Below are 20298 nucleotides of genomic sequence, written 5' to 3' on the forward strand. Positions count from 1 at the left end.
AGAAACTGTTCTGTGTTTGTATAGGCCTTTTAAACATTCATTCTCTAAATTATCAATATATCCATGCCCTTTACCCACACAACATATGGATATGGAAATGTTATATTTACAGAATTTACAGAATCTAATACATATTGTGTTCTACATTTTTACGATTATGTTGTATACCTAATATCATTTTAAATTTCTTGAACTCAATCCACTGTGCATAATTTTACTTAAATTATCAAGAGAAAGAGATAATAACGCATTATTATTATTATTATTATTATTGAATGGATATAGAACAATGGTCAGTAATCTGATTAAGTCTAAAAGAAGTGTTGTTGCTAATTGAATTTTTCCATGAATCATCCACTTATTGAAAAGCGGCACAGTGCACAGAGGCGCGCGAGTGTCGCTGGCCCTTTAAGACATGTTTTGCCTCCGCACGTGCTTTCCTTATATGGGAGCAGCAACAAACGGTGACCGTTAGTTACCTCTGCTGCTGCTCTTCTCTGCTCCGCATCGAGCTGCGCTATAAAACCCTGGCGGACAAGAAAAAAACATTTTGTCAGCCAGTGAGAGAGAGAGCAACGGTACACCGTAACAACTGAGGAGAACATTTTATTCAACCTTTGAACGAAGGATTTCAATTTATGAGAAGGAGTGGATATAAACACCGTGCAGGATACAGGTCGGTGATTTGGAAGCGCAGTTTTGACTTTTGTGAGAAACTGTGCGTTTCTTTGTTTAACAAAGAGTGTGAGAATATCTCTTTTAAAGAAAAAAATTCATATTACTATTTATGAAGACGTTGTCATCTTAATATTCTCAGGCCGCGTGAGTGAAAATTTAGTTTTCTTCTTTGATGAAAATTTATATTGTTTAATTATTGGCTAATTATTAGTCGACGTTTTTGCATTAACGTCGCGGAGTTAACCAGTGACGTTAATGTGCCTGAATAGACACTTTAAGTTTAAGTCAGTACTGTTGGGGTTTTTTTAAGTACAAGTGAATGCATTTTTTCTTACCTTATTTTTTGCTCTTTTGTGGCGCAAGTGTCTTATGTGGTGTTAAAAAAAGCGATGTCAAGGTAGCTATAGTCAAGTACAGGACTTCCGGTGAGGTATACCAAAAATAAAAGGCAGTTTGTTGCAATGTCCTCTTTTGCAAACCCTTAAAGAAAAACTAAAGACGTAAAAACAAACAAACAAAAAATATCTACATTCTTCCTCAATTAACGCAAATCCACGACAGAGCGCTTTGCATGGTAACAGTTGTATGTATAGGTGGTCTTTGTTACATCGATATTTTCTCGTCCCATTTGTTGCCTCTTAATGCTGAAGGTTTGCTCACCCTACTTGTGCCTTCACTTTGGCTTACTTGATGCTGCTGCTGTGGGTCAGCGTCGCAAAGCTGATGACCGCCAGTAACCTCAGCTCAGTAACACAGTGAAACAGAAGCACAAAACTCTGTCAGACGATGATTTGAAGTCTGCTATATCGTTGACATTTGGTTGTAGTGCAAAAGGTGGCCAATTTCAACTATGACTATTAACTATATGCTGCTTATAATTTCTTCCTTTATTTTAGTTTTTTGTTGTCAGTGAAAAAAAAGTCTTTTTCTTTTAAATCTATGTGTATGTGCGCAGTGGTGACGAGAATGTAGGTTTTTTTTATGTGTAGCTATGTACGCAGTGATGACGAGATGCATTACTGTAGGTTGTTTTTTTCATTCGTGATTTAGGGAAGCATAAACGCGTCTTTCCAGTAAAGCATCGACGATTTTATATTTCTTTTTTTCTTAATATCGAAAACGCTCTCTATAAAAACTCTTGAGTGATTTGTCAGGTGTTTTACACAAAGCAAGACAATGAAGTCAAGGGGGGGAAATCATGTGTGAGAGTGATATAACACGTGAGCGAGGATTGATGGTAAACAAGTATTAAAAAGAAAAAAATTTGTGTGTCTACCACTAGAGGCGCATTGGCTCTGCACTGTACGGGCTTCTCATCACTAAGCAGAACCGCTCGTGTCTCTCTGTATGCGACGCATTTCCACCACGTCGTGTCTCAGAATCATACAAATCCCGGAGGGTGGACTGATCGATAATGATTTATCGGGATGTCATGTTGAGCTGGTTGTATTATTGGAGAAAATATAGATAGAATTAAAGGTAAATGAATGCAAAGGTTTGTAATTGGCAATAAGGACGCAAACGCGGGGTTCAGTTGAGGGGAAGGGGGTGGGCAGTTACAGAACAATAAATTTTGCCAGTAAAAAGACAAAACATATGTTATTCTTTTTAAATCCCATGTATTTAGTAGAAAAGAATAGTGACATCTATTCACTGTGTGTGTTAAATGACGAAATGCATAGAAAGAATGCATTGTATGCATAGTTCACCATCTGCTACAGCACCATTGCTGTCTCTGATATGGTAATAAGCATGGTGTTCTCCGCATTCACCATCAGCTGTGATAAAACACAAGATCGTGCTGATGATGTTTTTTTGTCTTCGGGGTTTTCAGAATTCTCCCCCACATCCTCAGTGAATGGTCATCACAAATGGTCAACAGCGTTAAAATAATAACGAAAAATCAGACAGCTGATGTTTTGCTTTTAGTTTTGTTTTTTCAGTGAAGAGGCTCTCAACATGTCAGTTCCAGGTATCTTACATTGTTTCTCTGAAACTGTTATATATGCCCCCGAGTTCTGTTATTAAAATAAGTGACTCATGGAGAAAACAGATGTAGGAGTACAGCTGAATAAGGACAGGGGTTAGAGTATTGTTTGCTGTTCCCAAAGTTCATGTTAGTTTTTAATTGCGACATTTAATGCATTTAAGTGGATTTACTGATTACTTATAAATTCGCTGCAAAACACCTGAGAATGTGGTTAGATTGACTAAAATGTTATTTGCTTGAAATAGCAAAAATGCGGTGTAAAACCATAGAGAAGTGTATGAATGGCTTAATAAGGACAAGGTTTTTCAGCCCACAGGCAGATCAGTTAAGATCGTGTTTCAACATCACCCTGTCCTTGACATTGTTATTTTGTCATCCTGCTCTTTGTGAAATCCAGCCAGCTTTTCTCTGTATAAAGGACTTCTGTGTAATAAACAGCACAGCATTAATTCTCCCACCAAAAATAATCCAACTTCATCACCAATAAAACCATCAAATCTGAAAATACATAAAGTGCATTACTGTTAATAGTTTTTGAGCTCAGTGAAATGTTGAGATGTCAGGAATGAGCCCTTATACTATTTTTGATATGTCATGCTACAACGTCTTCCTCTCTAACTGCAGTTAACATCAAGTAAAATAGATTTCAGTGACCTTAATTAATAATTGTATCAGCCTTGAGCAGCAGTGACTCTTAAGTTCTTTATTAAAGAGTTTTTATGTTAACTTTTGATCACCAGGAGACCAAATTTACTGACTAATTCTTGATAATGCCGTGTTTCAGATTTCCAAGGCTTTCTTGTTTTAATTATTCACATTGATTAATTTTCTATCATCAGTTGTTCCTGGTATTAAAAAAAAGAAACTGAAATAAAACTATAAGTGACTGTATAGGTAGTCTCATTAGATCGCGTTGCATAAAACACATCTGAGCAAATATCCAAGGACTTTTTGAGCTGCAGATAGAGCAAACAAATAGGCAGGGAAAGGTTTCCACCCACGCAGATTTTCACAAGCATTTGAAAGAAACTCTGATTAATCAGTGGATTATTTTGTTTTAAACAATAGGAATAAATGGGTTTACGGTGATAACTTTAACTTTTAAACGAGACACAGTATTGTGTGCGATACTGAGTGTTAACAGGATGAATTTTATTTTGTGATTAAAGAAAAGAAGGGATTGGAGGGGTAGGGGGGTGGTAGCTAACAACTCGTACCAGATGACGAATTTGCCCCCCACCCACCCAGTCATTCTCCCAGAAGAAGCGTCACTTAACTTTGGTACAGACGGGGCTACATGAAGTGGACCTGAGTTTGCAGGGTTTAGCACCCTTCCTCAGTCAGTAGAGTTGGCTTCATTTGTCGACTGTAGCGATACTTTCGGCTTGGCTCTGAGTTTCAGATTGAAACAGTTTGTTAAATAGGTGAATGTTTTTGCCATCATTATTATTTTTTGATTTCTTGTTTCTATGTTCATGGCCTACTGTCACATGACGAGGCCGAGTTTACAGCCATATTCGGTAGAAATGCGTGATCTTGGTAATCATGGTTTTGCTAATGTAACATGTAACAACTTCCTGTTCTTTTTTTTTTTTTTTTTTTTTTTTTTTGTGCGTCAGTGGGGTATATTTTTTGTCATCCGTGTCTTTATCCACAGGGAATAGAGGTTTAGTTAGTCAGTTAGCTGACTTTGTTTAATTAGTGGACTTTTCACGCGGAGCAGATTGTTATTGATGAGTCCTTTATACAGTGTTTGATCCTCTTTCTTGTCTGTGTGGATTCACAGTGAGGAGCAGGAGCGTGCTCAGTGAGGTTGGGAAGACGGCAACATGGCAGTCTCCACTCAGCTGGGTTTACTGCTTTGGAAGAACTTCACCTACCGACGGAGACAGACTGTAAGTAGCAGTGTAGCTCAATTGACTGATTAATCCTGTATTTGGGTATTTGTTTCATCTGTTTGTCGTGACTCTTAAAATGTTTTCCTATTTATCAGTGTTTCACTAAACCAATTTTTTGGGGGTTAAATACCTTTTATTCAGTACCCACAAGGAAATTGTGTACCTTTTATTTTTCTTCTTTCAGTTTGGTTTTATCGTTGCTATAATTTCCTACTATTGCCCATGGTATTGTTCGTCACAAAAAAGACAGATCCATCGTTTATGATTTCCCAGCAATGCTTTGTCTCACTTTTTAGTTGGTTTACTTTAAATGTAATCTTTGAATGTGATCTTCCAATGCCACATGCCTAGTCATAAAAGCATTGCAGAAGCTTGTTTATACGGGTTATTGCATTGCATAGCCCAATGCAATGGCAACAGTGTAATTGTCCTTTGTGCCACTTGGAAAGAAAAGTGCTGCTGTTTACTGTGAATCAGTTGAAGACAGCTTGATGACACAATTATGTGTCAGATCCATTATCCAGTTACTCTTGTGTTGGTTGATGCCTACACACTCAAAGTTATGTAAATGAAATTCAGTTCCCAAGTGTTGAATAGTATTCCATTATAAATGGAGAGGCTTCTCTGTGTACAATTAAGCCATTTGTCCATCAAGTCGAAAATGCTGCTCAAAGTGACGGCTTAGCTGCGTGACTTTCGGTCCAATTATTTGCAACAATGGGATACAGTACATTTTCTGAGACGTTGGCTTTGTTCTTTATCCCTACATTGTATGTCTAGCATGCTGTTAAAGCCTGTGTCAAAAGCAGATGAAGCGAGGAAGCCATATGGAGCAGATGGACAAATCCACAGTCCTTAAATCCAGCAGATCTCTCTGTCTCACTCCATCTCCTCTTATTAACCCATATACTTTACTTTAGAGTCATGCTGGGATTAATGTTTGAAGAGCAACAGCTGATAGCCCCTTTCCTCACGCACTTGATATTTTTCTGTCTTAAAGCAGTAGAAATACCCTTAGATGAACTGTAAATACACAAACACACAAAAGCAAGGTAAAAAATAGATTACCCATTGTTTTGGGATGATTAACTTATTTTTTCACATGAAGATTTTAAAGCCTGCTTTCTTTTCATTGATTAAGCTTTGTCATCATCCATTGTGTCTTAGATCCAGTTGCTGATTGAGATCGTCTGGCCCCTGTTCATCTTTTTCATCCTGATATCAGTCCGAATATATTATCCGCCCTATGAACAACATGAATGTAAGTGTTGTTAAAAGCATCATCTTAAAAATTTCTGCAAGTTTTTCCTACTTTTAAGTGAACTTGGTATCATCGGTCTGAACTTTCTAACAGTTGTTCTGCATTTTATAAAAAAAAATTCAGGAAAACTATGCCAAATGGGTTAGATCACTACTTTACTCATCCAGGGAATTTTTGTTTTATTCATAGAAGAATCTGTTGGACTTGCCAACATTTACTTGCACTGACTGAACATGTGATAAGACTCGGGGAATTACATTACTGGCTGTCAATACAGCTGGTTTCACAACTTTGGCCCCATTTAAGTCAATAAGATTGCAACTCATTGATTGAAAGCACAAAATAATCCTGGTAGTATTCATAAAGATTTTTTTTTCCACTTTTGAAAAGGAAAGTTGTCACCTCCAACAGAATTTCCTCAAATTTTCAATTCAGCTGCATCGCAATTAACCCAATAAACTCATGACAGAAAGTTAATCATGGCTGTGTCAACTTTCTGACAATGGTTGGCTTTCTCTTCTTATCTTTTGTATTATAATAACTGGTTCTACTCTGTCAGTTGTGGTTATATCGGTAATGTTAGCTCATGAGAGTTCAAATTATGTTAAAGATAAAATCAGCACTCTTTAATACTGATGTTGCAATGATGTATATGTTCCCAGTTGGTAGTTTAATGCTATCAGGTTTTCTTCTGCAGTGTCTGTCATCTGTTTTATGACTTCATTTAACAAAAGCTGATATTATTACATCAAATTATATCTGAATTTGTATGTATATTTTTCAGGTCACTTCCCAAACAAGGCCATGCCTTCAGCAGGTACTCTGCCCTGGGTACAAGGTATCATCTGTAATGCCAACAACCCCTGCTTCCGTAATCCCACACCTGGAGAGAGTCCTGGGGTGGTGGGAAATTTTAATGATTCTATGTGAGTACTTTGGCTGTCAAATGTATTAATATTTAACAATTTATGCACTGATTCACAGAATTCAAACAACACATTTTTTTTGTTTCATCCAATTCTCATCCTTCTCTAAACACCAGAATCTCCCGTCTGTTCACTGATGCCAAGAAGATCCTGTTGTACACTCAGAATGATAAGAGCTATGAAGGCTACAAGGGACTGCTAAGAGCCCTCAGGAATCTTCAGAAAAACACTGCTCGTAAGTTTGTGCCTTTGATTATTTGGTATTTTTTGTGTTAGTAAGTGTTTGAGGATCAGGTGACTGATCATTGATCACCCTTTAACCCACTCCTCCTCCCTTTTTACTCTGAAAAAGACCCAAGAATATATTTCCAGGTACAAGTAAGAGCTGTAATGTCTTGTGATCTGCAGTGAGATAGACTTCAGTCGTTGCAGATCAATACACTGACAAAAATATGCTAAACGTAGATAAAGTGACTTAAGATCACGTTTGCAGTGTACCAGCTCGTGCAACTAATGGTACCCTGAGTACTCAGAGGCCCCTTATCTCAGTCCACCAGATGTCATGGGCCCGTTTTCTGAGCAGCTAGTGGGTGTTGCACTTCTCCACTTTTATGTGTCGCTGGTGGTAGCAAAGTCTAAACTGCCCTGACAATCACAGCATAATCATAATAAGGATTTTCTACTTTGTCTGGATTGGAGTATTGTTTCTTCCTGTCTGTTACCGATAAAGTTTGCACATTTAGGGGGGAAACATATAATGATGTTATGGAAAAAACATTATTAAAGGATAAAAAGGAGGACCAGAAGGATGGCATTTCAGGACAGTGTATAACAACATTAAACAGCAGTGATGTAACTACTAACCTCCCTTAATTGGTGATGTGAAACGAGGAAGTCTAATTAATCTGGCTGCTCTTTTGTTTGACTCATTAGTGTTTCCTTGCTTTTATACTCACACAATAATAAGTACATTTATTTTCTGATATACTGAGAAGCTAAAGCAATTATAAATTATGCAATAAAACACGGCAATCAGTTTCTTGTTATTTTGGGTACCTTAGCTGACTTTGCCGTTTTGTTAGCCTGGAGATACAATTCATTATGCAATGATTCCTACAAAGCAAAGCATGGTTTGCAAACAAATCAGCTCACACAAAGAAAATACGGACTGGCAGTTTTCAATTGTAAAGATTTCTCAGTTTCCATGCCTTGTGTGGCGTGTGATATTGTATTCCTTTTTTCTGTCAGAATTTCTTTGGAATGCCTTAAAAACCAGTGATATATCTTATCTATCTGTAAAGGAAATGAGCTGATATAGAGCAGAGACAGCGCTGTGTGATGCCAAAGAGGGCAAACAGAGCTGGTGCTGCTTCAGAGTGATGCTATAAGAATAACAGCCTAGATCAAAGAGCTGAGAGTGGAGCCTCTCACATGTTGGTTAATAATTCAGCACTTGTAGGGAGGTCATTTCAATAAGACCTTAACTGATAAAGGTGGATTGTGAAGTGTTGTGGACACGGATAAGCTTTTTGACTTTAGATAACAAGACAAGTGGATGACACTGTATGTTATTTTCATTGATCAGATCTAACAGATATCTGTGGTGTGAGATGACATGGACAATTACATCAAAGTAAACAATTCAGCAGTAATTTGCAATATCCAATATGCTGCATATTGCCATTGCTATATATGCAATATGTTTTTGAAATGTGTTTAATATCATAAGAGTAGATGAGAGGTAAATATATTTTGATTTTGATTCCTAACCATATTGCTAATCTTCAGAGAAGTAAAGCTTAATTGCAATTGCATAGTGAATCTTCCACCGTCTTCAATCTGCCTGACTGCTTTAAAAGACTTTATTTGAGTGTTGTTTTGTTTTTTGAGCCCGAGCTTTTGAAGTAGAGACTTTAACAACAGTTTGCAAAGACACTGAAAAACTTTCAGAACAGTGATTATAGTTCTTATTATGTAACATCAATAATCAGTGAATGGAGAGTGATCTACAACACAAATAGGCTCACATGCCAACATACTCGTAGACAGTCCAGCAGGTTTTTTCCCCCCTTGAGGTTAATTTCACCTTAAGTCTGTTAGATGAGTTTTTGTGACAGATTTGGTATCACAGAAATGACAGCTTGATTTTGAACTAGTTTGACCAGTGATGCCACGGTCGCTAAGGTGTGTGATGTCAGTACTGTTTAATTACAAACAAGATTGATAGGTAATGCCAGGAACATGTACAGACTTGCAAATGTTAATATGGGACTTGCCCTCATATCAGGCTGGCACCAACGCAGGAAAAACACACATACACAAATACTTCAAAAACTGTTCCTGTTCCTGATAAGTGATAAGTTGCTGACTGCACAAAGTACTGCTAGATTTTCCATTTCAACAAGGTTGCACCATCCACACTGGTGTGTCCCGAAGGGTCTTTGGATGCGGTGCACCATGGGAGCTTTGACTTCCTACTGGGGCGCTGATTAGACCTTATTAATACTCCCTAGCTGTTACCAGCTGGGACTTGAGGTCACACATAGACAAAGACACACAAAGGCACACAATTAGTTGTACATGCACAGGTCCATAAGGACTGGTAAGGGTATTTAGGACTTTAAAAGGATGTAGATGTTAAAACTTTCACCCTTACAAACAATTCACACACTACGGCGCGTAGATATTGCAGGCAGTAAAAAAAGTGACAACACACATGTGCCCTCAAACACACAGAAACACACTGTTCCCTTTCATTTCCTCTCGGGGGATGTTCAGTTCAGTCGAGACAAGTGTTTCCTGTCTGCATGAGTTTGTGTGCGTTTGCATCTGTGCTTGTTATAAAAACCAGAGAGCAGAAAAAGATTTACTTAAGATAATGGGAAAGGAATGGAAGATGAGAGGGGTTGTAGGAAGATGTTTTTTAAACAAGCATTCCTGATTTATAGTTGAGAACAGACTAGATGAGAGCAGATAAAAACAGAATAGACGGCCAGTAATCAGGCAGGGTGGTAAAAGAATGCGTAAACCTTTTTTTAAAGGGAAAAAGTTGATATAAAAGTATGTCGTTCCACCAACAATCTATTCTTGCGAACTGAAGGAGTTCCTGTTCTTGCTACATGATTATTCTAGTTAGTAGTTTCATTCACGGCTAGTAAATAGATGGCTTTCAAATGGTCTAAAATGTTAGTTAGAGGGCAGAACGCTGTGTGAAAGGAGAGATGGGAAAATCTGGGGAGATAAATCCTTATAGAGGAGAAGAAGACACAATATTTAGTCCAAAGTTGAATGCCCTGTAGTAACCCTGAGTTCCAAACCTGGAGCTGAGGAATAGAGAGAAGTCAGTGTGTGTGCGTGCATGTGTTTAACCACACAGCTTACTCAAGCCAGTTTCTGAAATGGTTTGACTTCACTGGAATGCAGCAAAGTACAACGAGTGCAGATGAGACATTGTGTTTCTGGGTAAAGCCATCATTGTTCATTTCCTTTATCTTTTTTTGGAATTAGCCAAAAAAACAAGGATTATCTGTGTGTGGAGGTCATTTATCATCGAATCACTGAATCTTTAATTAAGGCCTTTAAATTTTACAATTGTGAGATTGAATTTTGACAATATAAAAACAGTCTCTTTGCAGATATGTGCTTAGGTAGAGCTTATAACTTTTTGAAAGCAGTTTGTTTAAACCTCTTCTCCTGGGATATCTGCTATTTGTCTTTATGTCAGAATCAACCACTAGAAAGTGGTATTATTATTATTATTTTTAATCAGTGTATCTGGATTTCTTTCCTTTAGGTTTCAAGCTGAAAGACTTTTTGCGTGATGACGAAACCCTTTCTCACTTCCTGCATCACAATGCGTCACTTCCTCGTCACGCCCTGAAGCATATAGTGGAGGCTGATGTCAATCTTGAGAAGGTAAATGAAGACAGTTGTCTAGAATCATTATTATTTATTTTAAAATCTTTCTTCAGTAACATTCACCAATGGGTTAAATGTTTTCGTGCAGCTTCTCTTACCACCTGAGAACCACTACCAATACTTGTATCACTGTTTTTTTTTTCTTTTTTATGAGATAATCATAACCACCCCTGGCCACAGTGTTTGTGAATAAATCCAATGACCTTGGCTTCATAGCGTCTATTGGGCCACTGTATTCTGCTGTGGCACAGCTAAGCCCTTAATACCCGAGAGAAAAATCAGAGTGGGTGAGGGGCAGATGGGTGAAGAGGTTGTCCCCTTATCATTAGTCTTTTTGTTCAGTTTGTTTTTTCTCTAAACCCAGTGTAATGGAAACAATTTAAATGAGGTCATGTATGCTTATATATATTGTTTTTTTCTTTTTTAAGTCAGTAATTTAATTATTTTCCATTATTTTTACATTCAAAACTCCCTTTTCTGTTGCTCCCTCCCTCACTTTTAAACGATTCCTCTCGTCTTGTGTTTAATTTTCCATAATTCAGAACATGCTCATGCGCAGGTCAACACACAGAACACTTCTTCTATGCAAACAAACTCCATAGAACATACATTGACTGATCTGCCTACCCTCAACAACAGCTCCCACCTCAGCACATCACATCATCCTTGCTTAGCAGTTGGAGGGCTGAAGTCACATGGCCGCTCCTCCTTCCCCACATTTCTCCTCACATGCAGAGACCAAAGCTCAGAGACAAATTCCCACTCTGGGATCATGTTTTACCATCTGTTCATCTCATTCCTCTCTCCCGGACAGCTATTGATCAGATAGGGCGATGTCCTTTTGGTCAGAAATTTCATAAAGAGCATTATTGAAGGAGAGGAGAGAAAATTCAAGGAAGTATGTGTTGCCATATATTGCTGTGTCCTTTGTTGTATAAAGTGAGAGTGATTCCCAGTCCCTCGACCTGTCTGCTGTAAGCACTGATGTTTTCCCAGTGAAAACACTGGAAGTCGTGTATGTCTGTGCAGATTGTGAAGTCTAATCGACATGATGGCATAACAAAAAATGTTAAAGGACATTTACAAAACAAGACACTGACACAAATACACACACTTCTACAGTCTTGAGGAAAAGGGGCCTTAATTGTGGCTGCAGCTGCTTAATAAAATTTCTTTCTATCTTTGTGAGTTTTTAAAAGAGAAAAAGAGGGATAATTTTTTAAGGCAAAATGAATTTCTTGGAATTGAGTTTTGCTTGGAGTACTGGAGTACTTTTAACGTTTGTCCAGTTTGTTCTTGGCTTACCCAGCATCGCCATTCAGAACGTTTCTTACCTCATAATTGCTCAATAATATTTTTTCTGGGAACATCATTGTTTTGCTTACATGGTCAGCTTTCAGGAATTTATCAGTTTGTGCGTGTTTTTTGGATATTAGTCATATAAGAGCCAGTAACAGTCACCTAGCAAACTTTGTTATTCACCAAATTTTGATGCAGTTTTACTTGTAAATCCATCGTAGCTTAACTCAATATATAAAACACACACAGACATTAAAATTCTCCTGTTACATTATCTCACCTATGCATTCTTTTTCATTATTCTCTATATTATCTCAATCCTGTTTTGTCTTTTTTCCCTCCTCTCTTTTTAGGTCCTCACAAAAGGTTTCGGCTTCCATCTCAGAGATCTCTGCAACACCACACCACTGGAGGAGTTTGTCCACATTGCTGACCGCAACGTGTCCCGCATGACTCAAGAGATCATCTGTAAGAGTTCCAGTGATTGGCTGAACAAGGCCCAGAGCCACTTCCTGTCTAACTTGGACTTCCTAAAACCTGTTCGGGTAAGTTGAAATCCATGAAATGATAAGTTTAGAATGGATCTTAATTTTGACATCAAATGTAATATTGCTAATAATACCTATATAACGTCTTATTTTAGTATTTCTGGCATAAAATGAAACATAAGAAAACAGATGAAAAAAAGCAACAAACTTGTAACTCAATAGTGTGTCAGAGTACAGCACTCTAAATCTGCCATCTGTGTTTACATATTTGACCGGGATGTGGTATTTTGTGTACCTGCCCGGAACTAGGAAGACATGCCCTTCCTGTTTAAAATGGAAAATATGCATTATTGTCACGGAACTGTGACGCTTCGTGGTTATAGTAAAACTATTACTAGTGCTCATGTATTTATTCAGATATCCCCAAAGTGTTTTTCAGTCAAACAAAGTACTTTTTTTTAGAAGTCCCTAGCTTTCTTTTGCAAGGAGAATCACAAATGTTCTTTATAAAAACACCTTTTGACCAGTCAGTGGTCAAAAGGAATTATAGTTATAACCACAATCTCTTATATTTTGTGCTCCCATGTCTATTTTTTGTTTGCTTTGGGGTTTTTTTTTTTCTTTTCAGCTTAACCTCCCTTCTCCCTGCATGTTTCCAAAACGCCTGCCCTATCCCTCCAAACCCATGATAGAAATGTGAGTCATGATTGGAAGGATGGGAAGAGGTCAGCCAACATTATGCAGCACAGAATGTTCAAACAAGAAACAAACACAGGAGGAGAGAAATGGAGAATATCTCTGAATGTCATCATTGTCAGTAAAGTTAATAACCATTGCTGGTGTTGTCTTGCTCACTCGCGTGTAAATAAGGAACATTTCTGGCTCAGAGAAGCGTGATTTTATCAAGCCAAAAAATCATGTGTATGTCTTTTTAATTGAGTCTTTAAAACAATGATGCAAGACTGGGAAATTTTTACAACAGGAAAAAATTTGAATTGCATAATATGAAGACCGGAACTTGCATAAGTCCGTTTCTCCCCATTTGTGCATGTGTATGTGCATGTGTGTGTGTGTAAAACAGAGGGACAGTGGAGAAATTGTTATGGCAAGAGAAAGTCAGGCAGACGAGCGAGCAACTTAGAGAGAAAGAACTTACTAGAAAGTTAAATTGTCTTTCTCTCTTCTTAGAAAGCCACTCTGTCTTCAGAAGCACCTGTGCTTTATCGAATTTCAGACATTCCAGCAGCTGACAACTAAATGTGATATATGAGAACACTCTCACGCACTTGTATACTCACAGCAGTCTGACAAATGGAAACCTAGGTCAAACTAACATTGACCTGTTGTTCTTTCTTGGGTCCCTCTTCATTCACCTTTGACCCAAATGTTATTCTTCCTCTTTACCCCACAACTTTCTCACCTTTCTCTGCCTGTGTGATAAATCTTTTCCTGTGGTCATTAGTAGTATATTATGCAAGAACAAAAGCAATTAGAAAATAGCCAATCAATTTTTATTTGTGCAGGCTACCTTAAAAATCTCTACAGCACAGTAACTGTCCTCTTTGTATCTCACAGAGGGATGTGAGGTCTGATCCAAAAGACATTCAGGAAGTCTCAGCTGCAACCGACAATCTTCTGGAAAGCCTGGGAGCACTGGCCGTTGAGGTAAACACACCGCCGATGTATACAGATAACGCAACCCCCCCATGTTAACATAACACGAACAAACAAGGTTACTGAGGTATTTGTGTCCTATAAAATCAATGCTTACCAAGAACCAAATCTCACTAAAGATATTTAAAGTTAGGGTCGAGGTAGTAATAAGTAATAGAAAGCACACTGTGCACTTTGATTCGAAAAGGTTGTTCTTATATGAGTCTTTTATAACACCTCATATAAAATCAGATCTCCTCTACTGACACAGTGTGCTCTGATTTACTAGGGTCCCTCTGTTTTTAAGCGATTTTGCACCACAGATCACGTTATTGTACAAACAGTAGAAAATAAATTATAGTCTAAAGCATAAAAAACTGCAGTAATGCATCTTGTTGAAGCTTAGATAAAAGTAAGCAGGCTGTGAAATATTCCTGTAAAAGCTTTGCTCAGCAGGCAACCAGGTGCACTGTCTTCGCTTGTCTCACATCATTGCAGACAAGCAGTATAGAATCACGTGCATGCACGCTCACTTCCACGTCTGAGCTAATGTATCTTAGCGTTGCTGGAGTGTAGTTAGAAACGAGAGAAGCTACAACAGAACCTTCTTTCTCTCAGGCCCCTGCTTGGTGAGTTGGCAAAACATAAAGATCCAGTCGTGAATGCAAGTGTGTGTATGTGTTGGTGTATGTTCCTCCTAAGCAGCTGCAAGAACACCAATGTACTTCTGTCTTCTCCTCTTCTCGGCAGCTGATGTTGCATTATTCCACTCTCTGTTCTGTGTAAATGATTGATAAGCATAATCTCATGAAATCTTTTTTAAAAAAGAATTTCAACTGAAATCATTCTTGCACAACTTCCTCTGTGCTTTACCATGATTATATTCATTTTGGCCACAGCTGCTTGGAAACTTTTACATGTCACTGGAGACTTGGTTATGTTTTAGGTTGCTGAAATTGGGAATGAATTGCTATCATGCAGTGGCGTAATGACCAAAAAAAGACTATAATTCTTTTCAGTCTGTTACTTTGTTAGAAGCAGATTATATGACGTTGCTTAGCTGGCTGATAGATGAGATATGCAGCTGCCAGAATGGAGACGTGCAATCATGTACCCTCTTGTTCCCAACCAAAAATCATTCACAGCCTGTGTTTCAAGCCAAGGCTTATCACTATTGAATGGCATAAAGAGCTTAATGCATTTTCAGAATTTTTCTTCAGGAGCAAAGAAAAAGCCCTTTTCCACATTACCAGCCCTGTGACAAACCTCATGAAAAAAAGTACAGATGTTAATGTTTTTAATGTGTCAGGTTTATATTGTTGATTGTCATTTATGCTTAGAAATATTTACTCATATATGCTTAGAAGTATATAATCATTTGTAGATTGAAAGAATGTCTCATCCTAGGAGGTCTGTAACAACTCTGTGTAGCATGAAGAGGGGGGTGCGTTCACTCCTCTCCAGAGTGTTCTGGCATAGATCACTCTTGGGATCATGAGCAAGGTTGTATCTTTTCTTGCTGATACATGGTATAGCAAACACATCTATATCTGTTTTACTCTAAGTGCCTTTTGTTTAGATGAACTGCTGGACTTCCAGACCAGCAGGTTTAGGGAAGTCGTTTATGGGGTCACACTCTGACCCAACGCACAGGCAAGGTACTCTTTGTGTGTATGTAGACGTCATATGTTAATGAACCTATGTATATTCATGTAACCTCAAAAAGAGCAGTGTTACGGGGGAGCGGACGAGAGCAACTGGGGTCAAGTGAAGGAACGACGTTTGTCCAGTTCTCTCCCGTGCACGAGAAACATGAAGAACTTTGCCTACTCGTGTCTTGCTTTGCTGTGTAGTTAAAATGTCTTGAACGTTCCAGCGAATAGGTTTAAGCTACAAACCTATCAAATGTTTGTTTGGGGTTTTTTTTTTCAAAAATGTCTACTTTTTAAGCTACCTCGTGGCTTTTCATTAAACACTGGATAAGTAGTATGAGCGAGCCTGGCATTATGGAGCAATGAGATGTAACTATTCTTATCAACCAGCATCTCATAACTACATGGAAAATTATGCAAAAAGAAATGGTCCATGTCAGACTTACATAATGGTCGTTGTCTGAATCAGACATCGCTGCCTTTTATTTCTCTGCTAGCCATGATGAGTTTAAATTTTTAATGTATTGTTAAACTAATTACTTAAGTACTTTATCTGAAGCCTTTTCTCAGTTTGTAAGTAGATTATTTTGGTTTTGCTGAGGAGGCAGGCATTTGTGCACTAATAATCTGGAATCCCCCCTTAGAATTTATACTAAAACCTTCATTATGATTGGTGGCAATTATTGAAAAGGGGGTCATGAATTGTCTTCTCTGGCAAGACTGGCAAATGCAGACTATTTGTGAAAAATTGATTTAAAACTCTTTTTAGAGTTTTTAAAGTCAGCTGAATCTCTTAACATGACCAGATGAACAAGAGAGAACAAGCTTATAACTTAACTTTTTTGACTCGTATAGTGTTCATTAGAATTTTTCACAAAGAAGCCCAGTTTACAGTGCATACAGCAACATTCTTAGCTTATTTACTCTTTCCTGCTTTAAAATGATCAGTGTATTGTTATGTGTTTTTCTAATAGGTTTACGTTATTAGAAAGAACAACTGTGTGCACCTGCAACTCCCATTCTATTGTTTTGTCTGAGAATTTGGATCTCTTTGGAAGTTATCTAAATGTATTTTATACTTGTGACTTGATGTTCACAATTATTTTAGGATTGCCCTCCGAGGGTCTGTTCTCGTCTAAATAGCTGTGTGCTTGAGCGGAAACTTGAACTTTAGTAACCTGTGTAGACTCAGCTGTGGGGTTACTCTAGGATGATCTTTCTCTGCTGCCTCCATGTCTGTGTCGATGTGCGTGTGTGTATTTTTGTGCAAGTTCCTGCATGGATGTGTGTATTAGTCACCTAGTCACCCAAGATAACATGGGCAGTAACCCACTAGGGAAATGACACATTAATTTAGTCACACAAAAGCGTTTTCAGCACAAGGCAAGTACGCACTCATGCAGACCTATATATAAATTTTGCCTGGTGGCTACATGCAGTGTTAAATACAAACACACACATACACATATGCACAGCCTGATATTTTTTTAATGTACTTTGACAGCCACAAAACAAAACTTCCTAAAAGACTCTGATATGCACCCAGTCAGCACTACAGACAGACACATACTGGCAGAAATAATCACCCACAGTTCTTTGTACATGACAGAGCAGGAAAGCATGTGACCATTTGATGTGGCTGCAGGATCAGCTGCAAAGCGACCGCATACAAAACGAGCTCAGCGAGTGCAAATGTAGGACGCAACAGGTCTTTAAATTACGGCTCAGTTTCTCTTTGTTTGAAACTTACGTTGAATATTTGTTTGCCTGGCAAATAGCGAATAAATAAATGAATAAAAATGACATGGAGCAGCTGATATTAAGTGACAAAGATGACAAAGAAAATTGCAGATTTCAGTCTAAAACAGGAATGCGTGGCATTTCAGAAAGCCGTGTGCGTTTCTACTTGTCTGGCTTGAATGTGTTTATATGCGTTTGTGTGTGTGCATGTGTGTTTCTGTGTCAATGAGCATGTACTCAGTAACAGTTGTCAGAATAATAGGGCTGTACTTGTGGAGCCTGCGGATGTTTGCCAGTTACGAGAACGCCCGATAGTAACCTTTCTTTGTTCTTGTACCTTCCTCTGCTTTCTGTGCTCATTTCTACCTCCTGCTGCAGCCTCTCACACACTGTCTTGTTTGTTTGTTTGTCTTCAGTTTCTTTCTTTCACATTTTTATCTCATTTTTTCAAGAAAGGGTCTGATTTCTTCATCCTCCATGCTTAAAGCACAAAGCTCAAAATTACCGTATGCCCTAGTACCCCCCTTCCTTTCACAAAAGTCCCCCTTTGAGTGGACTTGAAATGCTTGATTTTTTTTTTGTGCGTGTGTGACGCTGGAATTGCTGAAGTTATCGTCTGTTTTCTTTCTTTTTTACTTTAACAAAAGACATCCTTCTCTGTCACGAGTCGGTGACATAATTGCGTGTGTAGGTAGCTGATGACCAGTTTGGAAACTTAACAGTGAACTAGTGTGGACTTGTCTGATGACCTATAGTAACCTCAGTGTGAACCAGAATGAACTCCCTGCTTCCTTCACTTTGATGAAACAATGCAAATGTATGTTGACATCACAATAATTCCAGTTTTTCTGGAGATTAAAACTGGAAGGATATGCAAAAGAAGATAATCTTGGTCATTTTATATTTGTTACATTTTGTGCCAATGCCAAACAAATGTTTAACAGAATGATGAGTGAATGTCACAAAGTTTATCTAACTTAAAAGTCAATTTCCCTTTATCTGTGTGCACATTAAAAACACATGCATAAGCAGCAGAAAACTAGCAGAGATAACTGCTGTTGAAATGCAATGCAAGTTCTGTGTTATTTGTTACAAAACGTACACATGTGAGATGTACACTATGATAAATATCATCATCACAGCTGCTTTTTATGTAAGTTGCTCAGCAGTAGCATGCAAGTCACATGCAGAAATACGTGTTACATTTTATCTGACCTCTCCTCATGCACACATAACGAGGCATAACGATAGACCAGGAACACCAGTTAAATTTATCTGAGGCAGGCAGACAGCTAAGTGTCTCCACCCCTCAGTGCAGCACTTGACTTCCACGTCCAGAATACCAACCATAGAGGAGATGATAACCTTCAATATCTTCACACCTCCTGCGTCACACACAGGCACTCAAACATTTTATATTACTGTTGTCACAAATGATCCCTTTTCAAATAAGGATGTGGGCATATTATTTTCATTTTGCTCGTTATCTGTTTAATCATTCAGGACATTTGAGAATACCTGAAGAAGAAATGTGTGCAGAGCAACTTTGAACACATATGGGATGACACTTGAAGTGATCAGCGGTGCATTAAACACACTCATGTTGTCATTCAGGATGAATTTCAACCATGTGGATCTGCATAATTTAAAAAAAAAAAAAGTGACAGTCTTAAATATATGCAGTTACTTTACTGTAAAAAGGCAATATGGTAAAAAAAAAAAAAAAAGCCTCCTGCCTGAAACATAAAAATTGTTCTAATATATTAAGATGATATTTTGTGTCTAAAATAGGTCTTTTCAGGAGCATTATCTCTATTTGTGTAGACAAACCAAAGATTGTCAACCGATTTTTTGAGGACATGAGAAGTAGATCTCTAATTTGACCTACTGCCACCTAGCAATCATCAATATGTTGACATTTCTATCTGCCTCTCTCTACTACAGCTTTCCAGCATGAAGAGTTGGAAGGATATGCGAAAGGAGATCCTGTATCTTACCGCAAATGCTACAGGGTCTCCAAATCAGATGTACCAGGCCGTGTCACGTATCGTCTGTGGACATCCTGAGGGAGGGGGCCTCAAAATCAAGTCTCTCAACTGGTATGAAGACAACAACTACAAGGCCCTTTTTGGAAACCACGGCAACGATAATGACAGTGAACCCATTTCCACTTACGATAACTCCTCCAGTAAGTGTCCAGAGCTCACCTATCAATTTAGTTTCACAATAGTACAGTTTGTTAGTCAAATATTTTGTTGTTACTAATACAAGGTTCACCATTTAAATGTCTCTATTTTTATTTTTCAGCTCCTTATTGTAACAATTTGATGAAGAACCTGGAGTCCAGTCCCATTTCCAGAATGATCTGGCGAGCTCTGAAGCCCCTTCTCATGGGGAAGATCCTTTATACACCAGACACTCCAGCAACACAGAGGATCATCCACGAGGTATAGCTATCGCTTAACATATAAAATCCCCATTAGAGGTGTGTATGAACCATTAAATGAAATTATCTTTGGTGGGTCTTTCAGGTTAATAAGACCTTCCAGGAGCTGGGTGTGCTGAGGGACCTTGGAGGGATGTGGGAGGAGATGAAGCCCAAGATTTGGAACTTCATGGAGAATAGCGAGGAAATGGACATGGTCAGGGTGAGTGCGTGCAGGGGCATTTTCCTTTGGCACACATCAGCACTGTCTGCTTTGTGTGCTTCCTGTTTACATGAAAGGATCGCCTTTACTGAAATGTAATTATGTATAATTATATATAGCAAAGAGTGTTTATGTTCTGGGATTTTT

The 20298-nt window shown here is 38.2% G+C and overlaps 1 protein-coding gene across 2 annotated transcripts in view; it reads left to right on the plus strand.

The window, feature by feature from the left end:
- The first annotated feature begins 3427 nt into the window (after positions 1 to 3427).
- LOC146630859 (phospholipid-transporting ATPase ABCA1-like) overlaps positions 3428 to 20298 on the plus strand; it is a 32143-nt gene continuing 15272 nt past the window's right edge. For both annotated transcript variants that reach the window (XM_085354998.1, XM_085354999.1), the window contains exons 1-11: positions 3428 to 4092; positions 4455 to 4563; positions 5734 to 5827; positions 6612 to 6753; positions 6870 to 6988; positions 10547 to 10668; positions 12324 to 12515; positions 14034 to 14123; positions 19448 to 19691; positions 19811 to 19950; positions 20035 to 20151. In XM_085354998.1, coding sequence (XP_085211124.1) covers positions 4498 to 4563; positions 5734 to 5827; positions 6612 to 6753; positions 6870 to 6988; positions 10547 to 10668; positions 12324 to 12515; positions 14034 to 14123; positions 19448 to 19691; positions 19811 to 19950; positions 20035 to 20151 — 1326 coding nt within the window. In that variant the 5' untranslated portion in view covers positions 3428 to 4092; positions 4455 to 4497. The remainder of the gene's footprint in view (positions 4093 to 4454; positions 4564 to 5733; positions 5828 to 6611; positions 6754 to 6869; positions 6989 to 10546; positions 10669 to 12323; positions 12516 to 14033; positions 14124 to 19447; positions 19692 to 19810; positions 19951 to 20034; positions 20152 to 20298) is intronic.

The sequence above is a fragment of the Diplotaxodon limnothrissa genome, linkage group LG6, assembly GCF_057381915.1.
Source record: "Diplotaxodon limnothrissa isolate DT_005_m linkage group LG6, D_limnothrissa_male_GT1.1, whole genome shotgun sequence".
NCBI lineage: Eukaryota > Metazoa > Chordata > Actinopteri > Cichliformes > Cichlidae > Diplotaxodon > Diplotaxodon limnothrissa.